The sequence below is a fragment of the Pipistrellus hanaki genome, assembly GCF_964339955.1.
Source record: "Pipistrellus hanaki genome assembly, chromosome: 1".
NCBI classification, from domain to species: Eukaryota; Metazoa; Chordata; class Mammalia; order Chiroptera; family Vespertilionidae; genus Pipistrellus; species Pipistrellus hanaki.
The window spans coordinates 124,066,421-124,084,772 of record NC_140503.1 but is presented as its reverse complement, the minus strand read 5'-3'; the positions used below and the strand labels follow the sequence as shown (position 1 = coordinate 124,084,772).

General features: G+C 47.6%; 1 protein-coding gene across 1 annotated transcript; it reads right to left on the bottom strand.

The window, feature by feature from the left end:
- Nucleotides 1–4,153: 4,153 nt before the first annotated feature.
- PTF1A (pancreas associated transcription factor 1a) lies at nucleotides 4,154–6,079 on the bottom strand. The gene is made up of 3 exons (XM_084889607.1): nucleotides 6,059–6,079; nucleotides 5,096–5,908; nucleotides 4,154–4,699 (listed from the first exon to the last, which is right to left on the bottom strand). Exons 2-3 carry the CDS (start codon nucleotides 5,868–5,870, stop codon nucleotides 4,497–4,499), a joined length of 978 nt encoding a protein of 325 aa, XP_084745733.1. The 5' UTR covers nucleotides 5,871–5,908; nucleotides 6,059–6,079; the 3' UTR covers nucleotides 4,154–4,496.
- Nucleotides 6,080–18,352: the final 12,273 nt, after the last annotated feature.

Here is an 18,352-nt window from a genome sequence, read left to right as displayed (position 1 = left end):
CATTGAAAATGTGTTTTATTATAACACATGTCATGCTTTACAGTTCCCATATTGTGTAAAGACAATGGTTAATGGTACATTAAAGACGGGCAAACCATGCCAACACGTCTTGGAGACATTGTAAGGGCCTCTCTCTTTGCTTGCTGTAGGCAGCTGCAGCCCAGGACCCAGAAGCACAAAAAGAACAAGTTTGAAATACCAGGTGCATCCTAGAGAACCACGACAGGGATTGATATGTTATAGCCCAGGACATGAACCTAGCAATAAAGATATCATTTCGATTGTCTGCCGCTTCCACGGCCTGTAAAGCCGGGAGGCCCTGGGCAGCCTGCTTTCTGGCAGGCCCGTCTCCCTCCCTGGGTTTCCCCATCTCCCTGGGCCAAATCCGAACACCTGTTGGCCAGACCCCGCATCCCATCGTGGGAATCGCTCCCTACCAGGGACTCCAGATCTCAAAGACGCAATTGGCTGTGGAATTATTTAGGACCATTCCCACAGGCTGCATGCAGGAGGCTTTGGAAAGGCTGTGGAGGGGAGGGCGAGGGAGCGAGGGAGGTTCGCCAGGGAGTGCTCAACTGGTGTTTGTTCAACCTTGCAGCTGGTACTCGGTGCCACTGCAAAGGCCCATTAATAGACACGGGATGAGTTTATGGATTTAAGAGGCTTCACACCCTCTCCACCGAGGGCGTTAATCCCGGTGCTGGCAGATGAGCAGTCCTGGGAATGCCCCGCAGCCTGGTTCACAGGAGCTCCCAGGAGCTGCTTTATGCGCACTGCTCTCAGCCTGGGGTGGGAAGCCCATTCTCTTTCCCACCTTCTTTTTCTGCCTTACAGGACCCCCAGGCTTCAGGATTAATCTTTTATGAGGGTTTTCCCTTAATCCATAGTGTTTCCTCGGAAAGGAAGAGGCTCCTCAAGCAGGCTCCATCCCAGGGGCCACCTAGCTCAGGCTGGGAAACTGGCCCCCCTCTCCTCTTCACACCCACCTTCTCCCCTCCCCTCAGGTGCTGCCCCACCCACTCTCACCTCCCGATTGAGAATTCCCTGAGGAAACAAAAGGGAAAGGTGTGGTGCCTCAGGTGCCCAGCCTCTGAAAATAGGAAGAAGCCACCTTTTGGTGACACCTAACATCTTTTAAGGCAGCTATGAGAGGACCCTAACCCTAATGCTCATCAGAAATGTAGGGGAGAGCTGAAACCGGTTTGGCTCAGTGGATAGAGCGTCGGCCTGTGGACTGGAAGGTCCCAGGTTCGATTCTGGTCAAGGACATGTACCTTGGTTGTGGGCACATCCCCAGTAGGGGGTGTGCAAGAGGCAGCTGATCTATGATTCTCTCTCATCAATGTTTCTAACTCTCTATCCCTCTCTGTAAAAACTCAACAAAATATATTTAAAAAAAAGAAAAGAAATGTATGGGAGAGAGATGGATGGGGAAAGGGGGCATTTATTTATTTTAAAATATATTTTATTGATTTTTTTTTTTGTATGAGAGAAAGAGAGAGGGATAGAGAGTTAGCACACCTCCTACTGGGGATGTGCCCCCAACCAAAGTACATGCCCTTGACCAGAATTGAACCTGGGACCTTTCCGTCTGCAGGCCAAAGCTCTATCCACTGAGCCAACCCGGCTAGGGCGTGAAGGGGCTTTTAATAAGTAGTCATTGGCACTCTGACACCAAGGCAGAATGGCGCAGTAACCTGGGATGGGCTGGAATTAAAGAAGTATATCTTGTGGGAGGAAGGGGCAAATTGTAGAGGGAGGGGGGGCATTCTACCCAAACTTTCTTCACTCTTCCATCTCTCCCCCTATCCTTGGTAACAGTGAAGGGTAAGTGACCATTAGCGAATGATTTAGCCAGCTCACAGGGTTGCGTTCATAAAATGCACCAGTTCAGGGATTGCAGCTTCTTTATTATGCTAAATGGACCAAGGCAGCCACGGAGGACTTCAAACTCTATGCTCTGATACTTCGGGCTGGGTTTTTAGCAGGAGCTGATGGGTTTTCAGAAGAGCAGGGCTCACCAAAGAGTCTCTGTAGCCATTGAGGAAACTGATAAATATCAATTATTTTCATACACTATTTTTGTTAAGTTGGAAGAAACATGTTGACTTAGAAGGACCCTGAATCAACCTGCCACTCAAAGAAAGTGCCCCCATAGCGGTCCTCCCAGGGCCAGGCTGCGGCTCTGGCTGGCCAGGGATGCCCCAGTCCGGAGGCTCCTCAGCCTGGCGCTGCTGTGAGGAGAGCAGTTCCTTCACCAGGAGTAGCTCAGGCCCCTCTGACACCAAAGGAGACTCTGAAATGATACGTTTGTTCTGCTTTTACTGCCACATTTTTTTTTAAAGAACTGCTACACTAGAATGAATGGATTATGAGTAAATAAAAAGAAGCTGTCAGTCTCTTTGAAGGTTGTGTTTAAAGGGACTTGCCAAGTCAGGACAGAAGAGTGACAAGATAGAGACCCTGGTGTTTTACAAGCTCAGCCCGGCTCTTCCGCTTCATCTGCACCGCACTAAAGGATGTGTTGAAGCATTGAATCACGAAAAAAGTGGCACGCAAAAGAAAAGGTGCCACATCACAATGGTTGTAGTGTTTTAACTTCAGAGTGCCACATTGCCCATTCTAATGGAAACGCAGGTCTACCCCGTCCAAGGAAAAGTACAATACTTACATAACTTATAATTAAGTGGAAGTCTGCCTAACATTTGACTTTCTAATGAGTGTAATGAGATTACATGCCTGATAGAAGCATTTGTGCAAAAGCAACTTTTATGTTTAACGAGACCCTAATACAGGACAAAATCGAATTATTTTCTCTGGTTTCCAAATTCGGACTCCAGTGTGAAATCTCCATCTTTCAGGGGGAGGGACGGGAGAGGCTGCGATGGCTAGGAGTGTCCACCGTCAAGGGCCTCCTGGGATTCTGCATCTCCTGGGATTCAGCATCTCCCGGTGTCTGGCTGGGCCGCGCTGCGGGGGTCGAACTCGCAGCCTCGCTTTAATTGCTCTTGGACGATGTCCATAGCACCCGCGGCGCGGGGAACCCCTAGGTGGGTCTGAAACTAGGTTAAAGCAATTAGCATGTTGTCGACAGGGCCGGGGTACCGGGAAAATTCCTGATTATACCCTGGAGGACCAGGCCGGTCCTGGTGGTAGAGCAACAACCTCCTTGGTCTGGCTTTAGCTGCGCTGGGGCGGCGGGACCGCGGGACAGTGCGCTCCTGCCGCGCGCGGTCCCCTCCGCACTTTCCCTTCGCTCCCCTGGTGCCCGAGCGCGCCGACCCCGGGTCAGCCTCCGCAAACCCGGGCTTGGCTGGGCCCACAAGGGAAAGTCCCCCGAGGGCCGAAGAGGTGCGGGAAGTGGCGAAGGAGACCTCCCACCGCAGGGTTTTCAGGGCTTTCCGGCTGAGCGACCCCGGCCGCACCGTCGAGCCGCTCCCCGTCGCTAGGGGGCGGCCGTCCGCCCTCCGCTTGAGGCTCGCCTGCCTCCAGGATCAGGCTGCTTACCAAGGGAGATGAAATTCTGTTGGAAGCGAAACGCACTCAGTTTTAGAAATAACACATTTGCAGAAGTGGCTGAGGAAGGGGGTATGCGCCTTCTCTCGCCTTACCTAACAAGGACCCTGGATTTTTTTGGGAGGCATTCGAGCCCACAGTGGTTAATAGGAATATGTTTAAGTTCCATGTACCCGATGCTGCAGCTGCAGAAGGGATGGACCACGGAGAAGCTCAAGAGCAACCAGCCCATGGAAGCAGAAAGACCCTTTCCAACGGCCAAGCCCAAAACTACCCCCCCCACCCACCCACACACAGCAAATTCAGTCCATACACTATGATTATGCAGGGTAGGGGTGACCTTGGTTAAGTTAAACATTGTCTCTAAGCCTCAGCTTTCCCCTCTGAAAAATGGGTATAATTACACCATAGTGTTTGAAACATAGGAGAAAAATACTGGCAAAAGTCACCATTTAGGGCAGGTGATACAGAAGAAGATCACCCTTCAATCCACTTCCTTTCAGCTAAATCTCACTAACATGTGGTTTCTTGCTAGATAGCTACGTTTTTTGAGTCTCTGGTTCGATGACCTTTTACAAAGTAAGTTATTCTCCTTTTTAGAAATACAGCCACCCCCAACATGTATTGAACAAATAACGCGTAGAAAACAAGTACATTTATTAACATCGCTTAGAAATAAACCATATCTGTCAATAAATTAGCACAATTTTCTAGACAAAGTTCTTCCAACAACACTCTGCCAAAGGTGCTGGGGGGAATCACAGGCTATTGCATATTTTTTAGAAAATCAGGATAAATTATATAAATTATATATTTAAAAAGAGAACTATTTCATTAACTCGACAAGCATAATAAATAGATAAATAACAAACCGTTGATTGCCATTAGAAAAAAAAATGCGATTCTTAAATTACATTTACATCATAGACATTTGCATGTACAATATGCACAGAGACCCAACCAGGCGAGTCTGTGATTTCTCAGGACACAAACTCAAAGGGCGGCTCGTTCTCTATGTTGTTGAAGGAAGACTTGCTGGTGAGTTTTCTGGGGTCCTCCGGGGTCCACACTTTGGCTGTCCGGATAATATTCTGTTCTCTGAGTTGTTTTTCATCAGTCCATGAGAGAGAGTGTCCTGCAAGGGGCGGGAGTCCATAATCCGGGTCGCTGGGGGAGGGGGACCCTGAGGAGGTGAGAAGAAACAACAGAGTGTGAATGTCCACCTCTATCCCCAGCGGAGCCCACCAGTCCTTGGGGTCTATGCCCGGGCGCCTCCACAGAGCAGGCGCCTTGGGCTGCATTAGAATGACCCTTTCTCTCCGCAGCACAAGCCCCCAGCGCCCCCTCCCTGGAATCCCAGGAGCTGCACGTCCTTTGTGGTCGCGCGCCCTCTGAGCCGCGGTCAAAGTGGAGGGGGAAATAAAAAACCTGATAAATGCCAGCAGGCGCTCAAGGTCGCTGGTGCCCCATGGATCATCTGTCCTTCCGTCAATCGGTTTGTCAGCCTATTCTCCCAGCCCCTCCAAGACCTTCCCGCATGCGTCCCTGTCGCCCTGAGCTGGAATGGGAACGCACTTACGGGTGCCCCGATGGCAGATGATGACTTTCTGGGCCTGGCCGCCGGGGATGTCCCCACCCAGGCGCCCGCCGCAGCCAGGGCCCCGGCCGCCGCCCGCGCCGCAGCCGCGCAGCGGCAGGTCCGTCTGCACCAGCTCGCTGAGGAAGTTGATGTAGCCGATGGCCAGGCGCAGCGTGTCCACTTTGGAGAGGCGCTTCTCGTAGGGCAGCGTGGGGATGTGCGAGCGCAGCCCCTCGAAGGCGTCGTTGATGGACTGCATGCGCCTCCGCTCCCGCACGTTGGCCGCCTGGCGCAGCTGCTGCAGCTCGGCCTCCGAGCGCACCCGCCGCCGCCGCCGCGCCGCCGCCGCCCCGCTCAGGCCGCGCAGTCGGGTCCCGGGGGACAGCACGGACACCCCGGCGCAAGGGTAGGCGAGGCACGGGGGTGGCGAGTCGGGCGAGTAGGGGAAGCCGCCCGGGGGCGCCCCCGCCTCACAGCAGTAACCGCCGCCGCCTTCCTCCGGCTCTCCGGGGCCCCCAGAGGGCGGCGGGGCGAGCGCGTGCGGGGCGGCCGGGGGCGCGGGCTGCAGCAGCAGGCACGCCCCGTCGCGGTAGCAGTATTCGTGCAGCTGGTGGCTGAGGAACTCCACCTCGGCCTGCTCGTCCACCAGCAGCTCATCGCCGTCCTCCAGAGGGTCCCGAGAGGACTGGTCTGTGAAGAAGTCCTCCTCGTCAAAGTAAGGAGACGGGAAGGCGTCCAGGCCCCCGGGGAAGTGCTCTAGCAGCACCGCGTCCATGCTCTGCGCCGCCGTGGGACCGGTAGCCGGAGGTGGCTCTGTGGGGGGTTTGGTGTTGCAGTTTTATGCTCCTCTGGCAGTCCCCTCCCTGACTCCCGGGTTCTTGCTCGGGAGGCAGTGGGAACAGCCCCCCAGCCCCCGCCCCCGGCCTCCCTGGAGTGCCCGAGGCCCCTGAGCTCCGGCCGCACTCGCGCTGCGCCGAGGAGGGCGGTGGCCAACTTGCTGCCGCCCAGGGCCGGCACGCGAGGGTTCTTATAGCTACATCCCCAGGCGCGTGCCGGGGCCCCGCGGCGCCAGCCAATCACCGCGCCAGCTGGCGGGAGGGGGGCCGGGGGCCCGGCCCGCGGCGTGGCCGGAAGGGCTCTCTGGGGGTTGGGAGCTCCGGAGGTGGGGAGGAGGCGGGGTCTGCGTTGCCCCGGGCTCTTCCTGCTCCTCCCAGCCCCGTCCTGCGGCGCGTACCTGCGGGGCGCACCACCCGAGGCACCTGCAGCCTGCTGCGTCCGCTGCCTGTTCACACGCGCGCTGCTCAGAGCTCCCCCCTCTCCCCCGCCACACACACACTTTGCCCCAGGGCTGGAGTATCAGCGCAGCTACAGAAAGTCCTAAGGATGTGCGCTGACACTGATGGCTCAGGCGGCGGGAACAGGTGACGCGCGGAACGCTCTCCTCCTCGGGGCTGAGCGCAGAAACTGCCCGCAGCCTGGGGTGTCCCGGTTGGTGCATTTGGCCATCTCCAGGTCCGGGGCGCGCTGGCCTCCAGCCGGGTTCTAACTCATCTCCGAACCTTTCAAGGATTCTTGTAAAGTTGGCACGATGTGTGCCAGTGGGTTTCGAAGGCAAAAAGTTAAGGGCAAAGGATTTATACGATTAGAAGAGCTGAGGTTACCCGGTTTGCAGCAGAGAAGAGACGCTGTGCGGGGTCTAGAGGCGCGAGCCTTCGGGTCTCCAGCGTCGACGAAGCCCAACTCGGATGCGGTATCCGTCCCTAGCGACGCCCTCTCCGGGCTGGCCTCCCCTCGCCTCCCATACGCGGGCCCGGGGGAATAAATGGGAATGCAGGAGGGGGTACCTCGCAAGGCAGCTCAGTGGGGCATTTTTCTGCGGAAAGCAAATTGATATTTTAGGGGTTCGGATCAATAAAACTTGGTACAAAAGGAGTTCATTGAATTGTCTTCTCCGGAGCTGCCCGGGGCAGGGGGGCGGCGGGACGTTAAAGGGCAGAGTGTAAACCTGAGTTTCTCACCTTTCTGACTGGCCACCAGGACCATCCTTGATATTCCCCCACCCCACCCCCACCCCTCAACCGCATGCACTCTGCTCCGCGACACACTTCATCACAAACTGCGATGCAACACGAATTCCTCAGTTTAAGAGTAACAAAGAAACACTTCCAAGGTCGGGGCAAGTCCTGGTAAAAGCCAAGCTCAGCTTCCACCGCACAGAGTTAGTGGCGCGACGGCGCGGGTTCTCTCAGTAGCGGACTGAGGTGTCCTCTTCCCGGTCAGCCACTTCCTTTTTCTTTTCCAGAGCCTCGTCCCACCAGAGGCTTCTCAACTCAACATCCAGGTCTATGCCTCTTAAGGACTAAGACTTAAACAAATTTCTTGGTTTTAGACATTGCACTGTATTTACCTGAATTTTGAGATCAAAATGGTAAGGGCAAAAGATTAGTAGAAGATCTGAGATTACCCAATTTGCAGAGTCAAGAACCCCAGACAGTTTCCCAATATTCTGGTGATGTCATTGTAAATTCTTAATTTCTTTTGTCTGCTCTCCACCCTTTTATTTGTGTTGTAACACAATTTTATTACTTTGATCATTTAAAAAGTCTACTTTTTTTTCTGGTGGGAATAGGATGCATATGTATTTATATGCAAACCACAAGCAAAGTATACAATTGTGTGCAGGGAATCATGGGATACCCCCTCCCCCCCACAAGCGGGGTGTTAGCTTCTCAGCCCCGCCTCTTCCTAGTGAGATGATTGTTCTTAAAATGAAGCAAATGTGGACAGGCTCCCTGAGTGAGAGCCCCAACTGCAACATCCTGCATTTAGATTTATCTTTCTCTTCTCAAAAAGAGGGAAGCTGTGGGTGGAGGGTCAAAACCAGGGATGTCACCAGATGGTGGTGGACATCCATTCTCTTTACTTTGTAAAGGCTTTCCTCTCCTTTCCTCCAATGGTTAGATTAAAGCCACGTGGAAACATGGCCTTGGGTCAACCTAATCATTTGGGAGGATGACAAGTGACCAGACTTCAACGCCATATCCAAAATATGGGTAACCATTCAATGAAAGACTGGATCCCAGCCTGCAAAGGTTCTCTTCAAGCCCTATCTCTGGTACATCTAGGTGGCTCTGGAGAAAGTGTGTTTGTGTCATGGATATGTTGGAGGGCGAGGTGGCTGGGGTACATGGGAGTCAGCAAGTGTGTTTTTATCCCGTGTGATTTTAAATCAGATTCCAATGAAAATCATCTTACATGTGCTTGATGAGCTTGTGGGAGTACACAAATGATTTGGGCACCCGAGTGAGCTAATGGGCTGTGGAGGGGAACCTTACTATCCAATGAGGCTGAGCAAAGCTAGCATGGATGCTCTCGGCAGCTCCTGGACTGCATGGATGAGCATGGGGTAGGAGGAAAGAGAAGATAGTTACTTGTGGCAGACAACCCTCCTCACCCTTTCCCTTCCTACCCCCACCATTTCCTCTTAGAGCAGTGGTTCTCAACCTTTCTAATGCCGTGACCCTTTAATACAGTTCCTCAAGTTGTGGTGACCCCCAACCATACAATTATTTTCGTTGCTATTTCATAACTGAAATTTTGCTAACTCAAAGACACAGATATTTACATTCCGATTCATTAACAGTAGCAAAATTACAGTTATGAAGTAGCAACGAAAATAATTTTATGGTTGGGGGTCACCACAACATGAGGAATTGTATTAAAGGGTTGAATTAAAGTTGTATTAAAAGAATTGTATTAAAGGCGTTTGAAAGGTTGAGAACCACTGGCTTAGAGGATGGCAGACTGGTCCCATTGGGAAGTGAGGGCTAGGCCTATAGTTGCTGGTACTGGGAGACTAGTGTGGGCACGCAAGCACACACATTATGTCCTTAAGTAAGACAAGATTGCTCTTCTTTAAAAAGAAGAGAGACTTCACCCCTAAAAAAGGACGTTCTCTCCGGTCACTGGCGGGGACAGTGTGGACAGAGGCCCTCTGCCTCTTGAGGCAGCAGCTTGGGTGAGGAGATGGCTGGGCTCTCGTCTTGCCAGGCTGGACATCCGCATTCCCATTCCAGCCCCCTCCTCACTCCCTGGGTCCTCACACATGGAGAGGGACAAGATCAAAAGGTATTTCATGGAGAGCAGGACACAGCTTCAAGTCTCTCTACAATTTGTCTTCAGGAGAAGTGTCCCTTAACCTAATAAAGGACCTTTGCCTCATTATAAACAGCATCATCCCATAGGCAGTTGCAGGGGTGCTTGGTTCTCGTTAGTGCCAGATTCTGCTGAAGCCTTGATATACTTTCAAGTCTTTTGAAGGGAACTCAGTGCTGGACCTAGTCGACTCCCACCACACCTTCAGGGCTGCTCCGAAGCCTCTGCCCTCTTTGAGATGTTCAGTGCCAGAACTACTGTAAAGAGCCACTGGGCATCCAGAAAACCTTGCCACACCCCCTTTCTCTCCCTGTGCGTTTTTTCTTTCTCTCCCTCTGCTTTTCTCCCTCCCGTCGGTCCCAAGGACCTGAATACTTGTTCATCCTGTTTCCCATTATACATTTCAAAACTCTTCCCCCAGCTTCTAGGAACAGTGACTGGAGACTTGGAACACAGGTCCCCGGCTCCTTCCCAGGATGCATTTCGGGCAAAGCCCGCTAATGTAGAGTGCAGTGTCCAGGCTCTCCTCCTTCTTCAGCCTCCCCTGCTACATTCCCAGAGTGCTCAGTGCCTGGCTGAGTCCTCCCTGCTGGAGCCTAAATGCCACTGAAACCAGGTATCCCCAGAGTATCCCACACCTCACTTAGTGCCTACAAGCAGGTGCTTGTGGATGTGACTCATGGTCTATCTCCCAACCTGAAAATGGGTTCATAATAATTCCCCCTCACCCTAAATGCTCCCTTCCCCACTCATAACCCAGGGGTGATGCCAGGTATCTGGTTTGTCCTCTTCTGCATCCAGTTCCCCTTCCTTTGCTATTCTCCCTCCCTCCTTTGTTCTGTGAAATCTTTCTTCTCTGACTTTGGGTGCCCTCATCATCCCACCCTTTATCCCTACAGCAATAGGAAAGGATTTGAAAACCAGAATCACGTGTTAATGCTGAAAGATCTCTCAGTGACTTTCCTAAGGTAACACAGCAGGCTGCCATCAGTCCTCATCCATTTCAGCTCTGTGCCAGTTCCACTGGCTGCTGAGAGTGGATACCAGTGCTGCTTCCACTCACTCATAAAACATGTATTTATATTAATATGCAGTGTAGTTAGGACAGGCCCTGTTGTAAACTGGCCCAGATTACCAAGTATCATCTTCCTGGTCTCCAGCCCCGACTCTCCAGAGTCCTGGCTGCATCTCCTGATGTGCTGAGGGAGGAACCATTGAATGCTGCAATTCCCAGCACAACACAAAGTGTGCAACATTAAAGATGGGGTTACAGGACGTTCTCTGGTTCCAAAAGTCATACCATACAGACAGATTATGGATTTTTTTTTTTTTTCTCTCAGAAGGTCCGCTGTGACCACGTGTCATTTTGTGCCATCTTGGAAATGACTCACCTTGAAGATGCCAATCTCCTTGACTCAGCTTCAAAGACCTCCCTCTAACCACATACCCTCCATTCTCCTGAGGTATTTACTTAGTCATTAATTAGCTTTTCAAGTCCTCAAATGGCATGCTGATCTCTCTTTGGTCTTCTTTGTTTCCCTCTTACTCTTCTTTCTACTAGTCTGAGCTCCTTCATTTGGTTTGAAGGTCTTCTATTTATCCTATCCTAAGACAGGCACAAGGAATAAGGCTAACGTTAGAAGAGATGGGAATGAGCATTTAAGAGGACTTTCAGACATACTTATCATTCACCCTCATAACTCTGCAAGCTGAAGGGTATCTTACTTCAATCAATGATTAAATGAGATTTGGCCTTAAATCCATGGCTGCACAGCCAAATAATAGAAAAATCATAGTTAACACCAGTTTGGGTGGTTCCTTACCTCATATGTGTTACATAGCATCCTTTGGTCTCTCTTTTGTCTCTACATTTAATATAGATGATTAAATGCGATTTTCACATGGATTGGCTTGTTTGCTCCTAATGCAGCATTGTGAGGTTACCTGGGCATATTTTTATTGTTTGCAAATAGTAGGATTCAGAAAGGCCAAGTAACTCTCCTGGAGTGACACAGCTGGCATCATGGGAGCCACGAATTGAAATAAGTGGATTTCCAGCCCAAGGTGGTGGAGATATTGGCATCACTTTCCAGGGCTTCCCAGTAGATACTCCTCACTCTGAGGCTACTCAGTCTAATACACAAAACTGGACCATGTCCCATCTGGGAACAAGGGCAGGAAACATATGGTTGCCATAAAACAAAGAAAATCCAAGTATCAAATACCTACCGCCTTCCTTCTTACCTGTATATTTTCTGTGGTTAAATATTAATCTTTTGAGTGAGAAACACTGAAATGCTGATATAATTATCCAAATAAATGGTTTCTGCCAAGGTTTATTTGGTGAATAGCAAAGCTTCTGAGCTTTACCCTTCAATTTTGTTATTTCGAAAGGTGTTTGACCTTCAGTAATGTAAACACTACAAGTCATTATTACCAGACTTCTGTGTCTTGGCCTCCACAGTGAACAGTGAATTGAAAAATAATAATAATAATTCAATATAAACATGAATTGGGGGCTTTTTTCTGTTTAATTTTTTCTTCAAAGTTACATGTGTTTTCTGTCTTTATGTCCATCTGTATGGCCTTACATGAATTATGGTTCATTTTTTTAAAATATATTTTTAGAAGAAACCAAGATGGTGGAATAGGTAAATATCTATACTGCTACCTCGCACAGCAATTTCAAAACTGCAACTGGAAGACACAGTGGATGTGATCCAGAACCGCTGGAAAGCTGGCTGAGTGGGAATTCTGAAACTAGAAGGAAAGAGAAAAGGACACTGAGACTACAGGCCAGCAGGGGAGGGCAGTTAGGGATTGTATTCCTTGCTTGGCAGGCCAGGATTTTGATTCCCTCAGAACTTTTTCAACCTCCTATCAATAATAATAGTTTTCACTCATATCAGTGGTCCTTTAGATGTTGGGGTATTGCAGTGAGACTTTTATTGTTGTTCTCATAAAATTCTGTCTAGAACAAAAGCTGGTCTCCAGCTGGGTTAACCTGTGCTTGAAGAGGTTGATGCCAGACCATGCCTGGTTCAAGCAGGGCAGTGTCTTGTATTAAACAAGGAAAATCAGTCATTTGGGAAAACTGCCTGGAAATGCAGCTTTCATGCTTGTGTAGTGCACGAAATAAGCACCTGCATGTACCTGACCATGCCTCAGGTTGTGCACACAAGACCCACTTAGAGATTGGAGCGTATTTTTGTCAAATGGGAAGCAGCACCTCACTTTCTGCTGCAGTCCCCAGGCATCCAGCCAGAGAGGTGGGTAGCACAGAGCTCAGGCACGTGGGCCCTGGAGCCTGCCAGCCTGGAGCCCCATGGCTCTGCCACTGATCAGCTGTTGGGGCATGTTACCTAATCTCTCTGTGCCAGGAGCTGGCAGCAGTCTGCTTTCTCCTCACTCTTACATGCACACTGGCCTTGCAGAGAAGCCAGAGGTCTTTCCTCAGCTGGAAGGAAAAATAAGCTGGGCCTGTCACCTGGTCAATCTGCACATGCTTCAGAAGATTGTATTTATGGCCCTTTCCCCCTTCATGACAGAGGGAGTGTCCCTGTCCAGGAGTGTGATGATCCGGACGAGGGCCTCTCTTGGATCACTTGTGTTCATGGATTTCTGATTTTTCCATATTTCTTAAATCAGGGCTTCAGAAGTTAAGTATGACTCTTTCTCCCCCCAATTTTGTAATCTTGTTTAGAAGATAATCTTAAAAACACTATGACAACAAAGTACGAGTATGTTTTGGTACATCTGGTCAACCACCTTATAAACTGGCCCTGTCTTTGAATTTAAAGCCTGAATCTGAGTTTACATCTGTGTTTATGATTATGGTGGTGCCAAAAAGGCTATTTTAATTGCTTCACACTACAGAAAAGTCACCAATACTATGGCTGTGCCAAGAAAAGACCAATAAGCTAGAGAATCAAGGTTATCATGATAGTTTAGTTAACCTGGAGAGTTCAGGGAGGGGAACAGCATCATCACATGCCACACAGTGGCCTGAAGTGAGGGACCACCATCATGTCAATTCCGCAAGTGACAAATGTCATTACAACAGTCATATTGTCTCTCACATTAAATTAAGTTTCATTTGAATTTCACTGATTTATAGATTTAATTTTTTATTTGTTGGTTCTGTAGCTATTTAAGAACAACACACATTTAGAATTTATACCAACTTTTTATTTGTAAATAGTCAAGCAATTTTATTTATTTATTTATTTATTTAATATATTTTATTGATTTTTTACAGAGAGGAAGGGAGAGAGAGATAGAGAGCTAGAAACATCGATGAGAGAGTAACATCGACCAGCTGCCTCTTACACATCCCCTACTGGGGATGTGCCCGCAACCAATGTACATGCCCTTGACCGGAATCAAACCTGGGACCTTTCAGTCCGCAGACCGATGCTCTACCACTAGCCAAACCGGCTTTGGCAAGTTAAGCAATTTTAAATTAATAATCATTTAAACTGAGATGGAAGGCCTGTAAAAGATTTTATTGGTTGTTGCTTTTTTCCCTTCTATGAAAGGGTAAAAATTTATATCTAAGTATATGCACATACGTGTATTTGTAAATACTATGTACACACCTATAAATATATACCTATATTAAAACTCAAGTTTGAGAAATACTGTTCCAAATGATTATCAAAATACACATGTTTGGCTTCAGGTGAAAAAATTACATAGCAAGGAGGAAAAGGAAAGCAAAGAAAATAGGAAATGAAGTAAAATGAGAAAATCAAGAGGAAAGGAAAAATCAAGAGGAAGGGTTTGAAAGTGAAAAGGGTATGAAAGAGTGGAGAATGGAAAAACATGGACATTTGACTCATATAAATCTGAATTCAAATTCAAACATCTGCCTCCACTCTCCATCCCCAACCCAGCCAATGCAGTGGCCTCATGATGACCACATATATGCCCCACCAAGACCCGTGTCCTCAAAGAATGCCCAGTGCTCCAAATTACCCTTTTTGCCCTCTTTAAAGCTGATTACTTCAGGGCCATTGGTCTCAGCTAGAGGCCATAAAGGAAAACATCTGCTCTGCTAAGGTGTGAGCAGCACATAGCAACCAAATTGTCCTGTCTCTGGCATTTTATTAGGGCCCTTGAAAGGTAGAGCCATATACCACAGGAATGAATATTTTAATGTGGCGTGTGTGGCCTTATTGCAGTCTTTTGAAAGCATGTTGAGGGTAATCAGAAATTTCCTTATGCCCCTTGAATCTTACCTTCATTTAGTCTTTGCCAGCCTTGGAAACCCATTTCCCTGTATTTGCCTCAGGATGGAAGAAATATCAGTAACTTAAGATATGCAGATGACACCATCTGACCAGAATAAAGTAGCACTGATTTGAAACAACTTCTGATGACATTGAAAGAAGAAAGTGTCAAAGCAGGATGGACCCGAACATCAAGAAGACATAAATCATGACTACAGAAGAAATACACAGTTTTAATTTAGACAATGAAGACATTGAAATTGTTAATGATTTTGCTTATCCTGGTTTAGTCATCAATTCAAATGAATCCAAGAAATCAGGAGACTCATAAGAGCAGCCATGGAAGAATTAGGAAAGATCACAAAGAACAAAGATATGACATGAATTTACCATCAGATAATTTTGTTGTAACTAGAGCACCACTCAGTCCTGGGACTTCACAGTTCAGGTCATACCTCCTGCATCTCTAAGATCATCCACACACTCATATTTCCAATTACTAAGTATGGATGTGAATGTTGGACAGTGAATAGGCTGATAGGGGGAAAAAACAATTTATTTGAAATTTGGTGTTGGAGAAGAGTTTTATGGATACCTGGAATCACCAGAAAGATGAACAAGTGGGCTCTAGAGCAAATGAAGCCTCAAACATCACTGGAGGCAAAATGACAAAACTGAAGGTTTTGTCATTTTGCACATCATGAAGAGTCAGGTTTCTTTGGAAAAGACAATGATGTTGAGAAAAATAGAAGGCAGCAGGACAAGAGAAACACCAAATGTGAGTCGGATTGACTTCATAACAGAATCCACAGGCATGCGTCTCCAGGAGCTGAGCAGGGCTGCCGAGGACAGGACACTGTGAACATCACTCATTCATAAGATATCCAGGAGTTGGAGCTGACTCACTGGCAGATAACTTACATATCCTCTTGTTTTCTCTTATGCTCCTGATCCTTGTATTTATTTTTTATTTTTAGAAACTTGGAACCTACCAGGCCTGGGTATAGACCCATTGTGAAAATTCAAGATGGAATCAGGAATATATACCGAGACTCCTAAGAGTGTTAAGGAATAGCCTAGTGGAACCAAAGCTGTAAACATATCATCCATTTTATGACATTCCCCCATTCTGATTAAAATGATCTGAGGGATTTATGTTGTCATTGGCCTTAGAAGTCCGTAGGACTTAAGGGAAACTTAAGTGGCTGGGTAGGTTTAGATAGACTGGAAGAAAAGTGCAGAAGGATCAGATTATGCTTTCTGGGTGCTTTACAAATAAGAATTAATCTGTGGCTTGATTTGCATTTCCCTGGTGATTACTGATGATAAGCATCTTTTCATATGCCTGCAAAAAATATCTATTCAAGTCCTCTGCCCATTTTTAATCAGGTTTTTTATATGAAGATCTTTATATATTTTGGATATTAACCCCTTATCAAACATATTTTAATATATTGATTTCAGAGAGGAAGGGAGAGGGAGAGAAAGATAGAAACATCAATGTGAGAGAGAATCATTGACTGGATGCCTCCTGAACGCCCCCTACTTGGGGTTGACCTCACACCCCAAGCATGTGCCCTTGACTGGAATTGAATCTGGGACCTTTCAGTCCACAGGCCAATGCTCTATCCACTGAGCCAAACCAGCTAGGGCAACCAAATCAGCTATCAAACATATTATTTGAAACTATCTTCTGCTAATAAGTAGGTTCCATTTTCATTTTGTTGTTGGTTTCTTTTGCTATGCAAAAGCTTTTTAGTTTGATACAATCACTTAATTTATTTTTTATTTTGTTTATCTTGCCTGAGGAGACTAGTTCCCTCAAATATCACTAAGACTGATGTCAAAGGACTTACTGCCTAGGAGAGAAACCAAGATGGCGCAATAGATAACCTCCTAACTGCAGCCTCACACAACAATTTCAAAAAATACAACTAAAATATAAAGTGGACATTATCCAGAACTACAGAAAAGTTGACTGACTGGGAGAAGGAAAGAGAAAACCAGAGGGAAAATCAGAGGAGCTTAAAAGCCTAAGGTACGGAGACACGTTGCGTGCGTGGAGAGGACGGAGCCAGAGAGCAGGGGCGGCTGAGTGCCTGGCTGGCGTTCCCTAGCAGGAAGGAGATAAAAGCTCTGGACTGTGCTGAGCCCAAGTTCCGACAGCATTGAACCCCAGTTCTGGGAGAGACTCTCAGGCCCCAGGCTCATACAGAGGGAATCTGGGCTGTAAGGTGGAAGCTCAGGGGAGCGGCAAAAGGCAGAGCCCCTGAGTAGTGCACATTTCGCACAGAGGACAGACTGTTGATTGAGCCGCTGGATTGCCCTAGTGGGAAAGAAACATAAGCCCGGACTGCTTTTAACCCCACTTCCAACTGCACTGAACCCCAGTTGTGGGCTCATTGAGGGAGAGACTAGACTGTCTGGTAGTGGGTAAAACTCTAGGGCACCTTTTGCTCAGAGGTGCTTGCAGCGAGTACCAAAGGACACTGAGGAACACTGAGACTCAGGAACCTCATAGGGTGGGGATAACTGGAAGCCAAGGCTGTAGGCTCCACCCTGAAACTCCGCCCATCCAAGCTGAGCACAGAGGCTCTTGCAGTTTTCCAAGTCTAGTCCAATAAGGATGTCTCCTGGCATAGATACAGCTGATCCTCCCACCCTACCAACTCAGGGAAGCAGTGAAAATGCCAAGACAAGGAAACAGATCACAAACGAAAGAAATGGAGGACAAAAAGCAACTTGATTAAGAGTTAACCTATAAACCACGCTTATAAGGTTTTTCAAGAATCTCCTAGAAAAGGCCGATAAAATACACAAGACCTATGAAGATATGAAAAAGGATCAACTAGAAATAATAAAGGATTAACTAGAAATAATACTGGATCAACAAGAAATAAAGAATACATTCTCTGAAATAAAAAAATATTATACAGAGACCTAAAAACAGAATGGAAGATTGCAAGAATCAAGTCAAAGACTTGGAACACAAAGAGCCAGAGGACACTCCTCCGCAGAAGCAAGAAGACAAGAGAATCCAGAAAGTTGAAGATAAGTGTAAGAAACCTCTGGGACAATTTCAAGTGAACCAACATCAGAATTATGGAGGTCCCAGAAGATGAGAGAGAGCAAGATACCGAAAGCATATTGAAAGAAATAGTGACAGAAAACTTCCCCCACCTGGGGAAAGAGAACCCCAAGCAAAAGGAACCCAAAGAGGACCACACCAAGACACATCATAATTAAAATTCCAAGAGCAAAAGACAAAGAGAGAATATTAAAAGCAGCAAGAGCAAAGCAGGTAGTTACCTATAAAGGAGCACCCATATGATTGTCAGCTGATTTCTCATCAGAAACCATGCAGGCCAGATGGGAATGGCAAGAAATATTCAAGGTGATGAATAGCAAGAACCTACAGCCAAAAGTACTCTACCCAGCAAAGCTATCACTCAGAATCGAAGGCCAGATAAAGAGCTTCACTAATAAAAAAGAGCTAAAGGAGTTCATCACTGCCAAACCAGAATTATATGAATTGCTGAAGAGGGTTCTTTAGGAAGAGGAAGAAGATAAAGATAAAAATTATGAACAACAAATATGCAACTATCAACAAGTGAAACTAAAAGCCAAGGGAATTAAAAAACCTGATGAACAATATTAACTGTTGAATATAACAAAGTCAGAGGTATTGAAAGGGAGTGGACTGACAATTCTCGGGGAAAAGAGGAGTGGCGAGTGCAGGAAGAGACTGAACATAAACTGTGCACCTATGGATGAGCACAATTTGGGGTGGGGAAAGGGCAGAGGGTGGGATGGGAACCTGGTGGAGGGGAAAAAAAATGAGGAACTTTTTTAAATAATATGAACAATAAAG

What these genes read in the sequence shown, in the direction of transcription:
- PTF1A (XM_084889607.1), bottom strand. Translation starts at nt 5,870, where the DNA reads ATGGACGCGGTGCTGCTAGAGCACTTCCCCGGGGGCCTGGACGCCTTC. An exon ending in CATCTGCCATCGGGGCACCC is followed by an intron (nt 4,700 to 5,095) that starts GTAAGTGCGTTC and finishes TCACCTCCTCAG; the next exon opens with GGTCCCCCTCCCCCAGCGAC.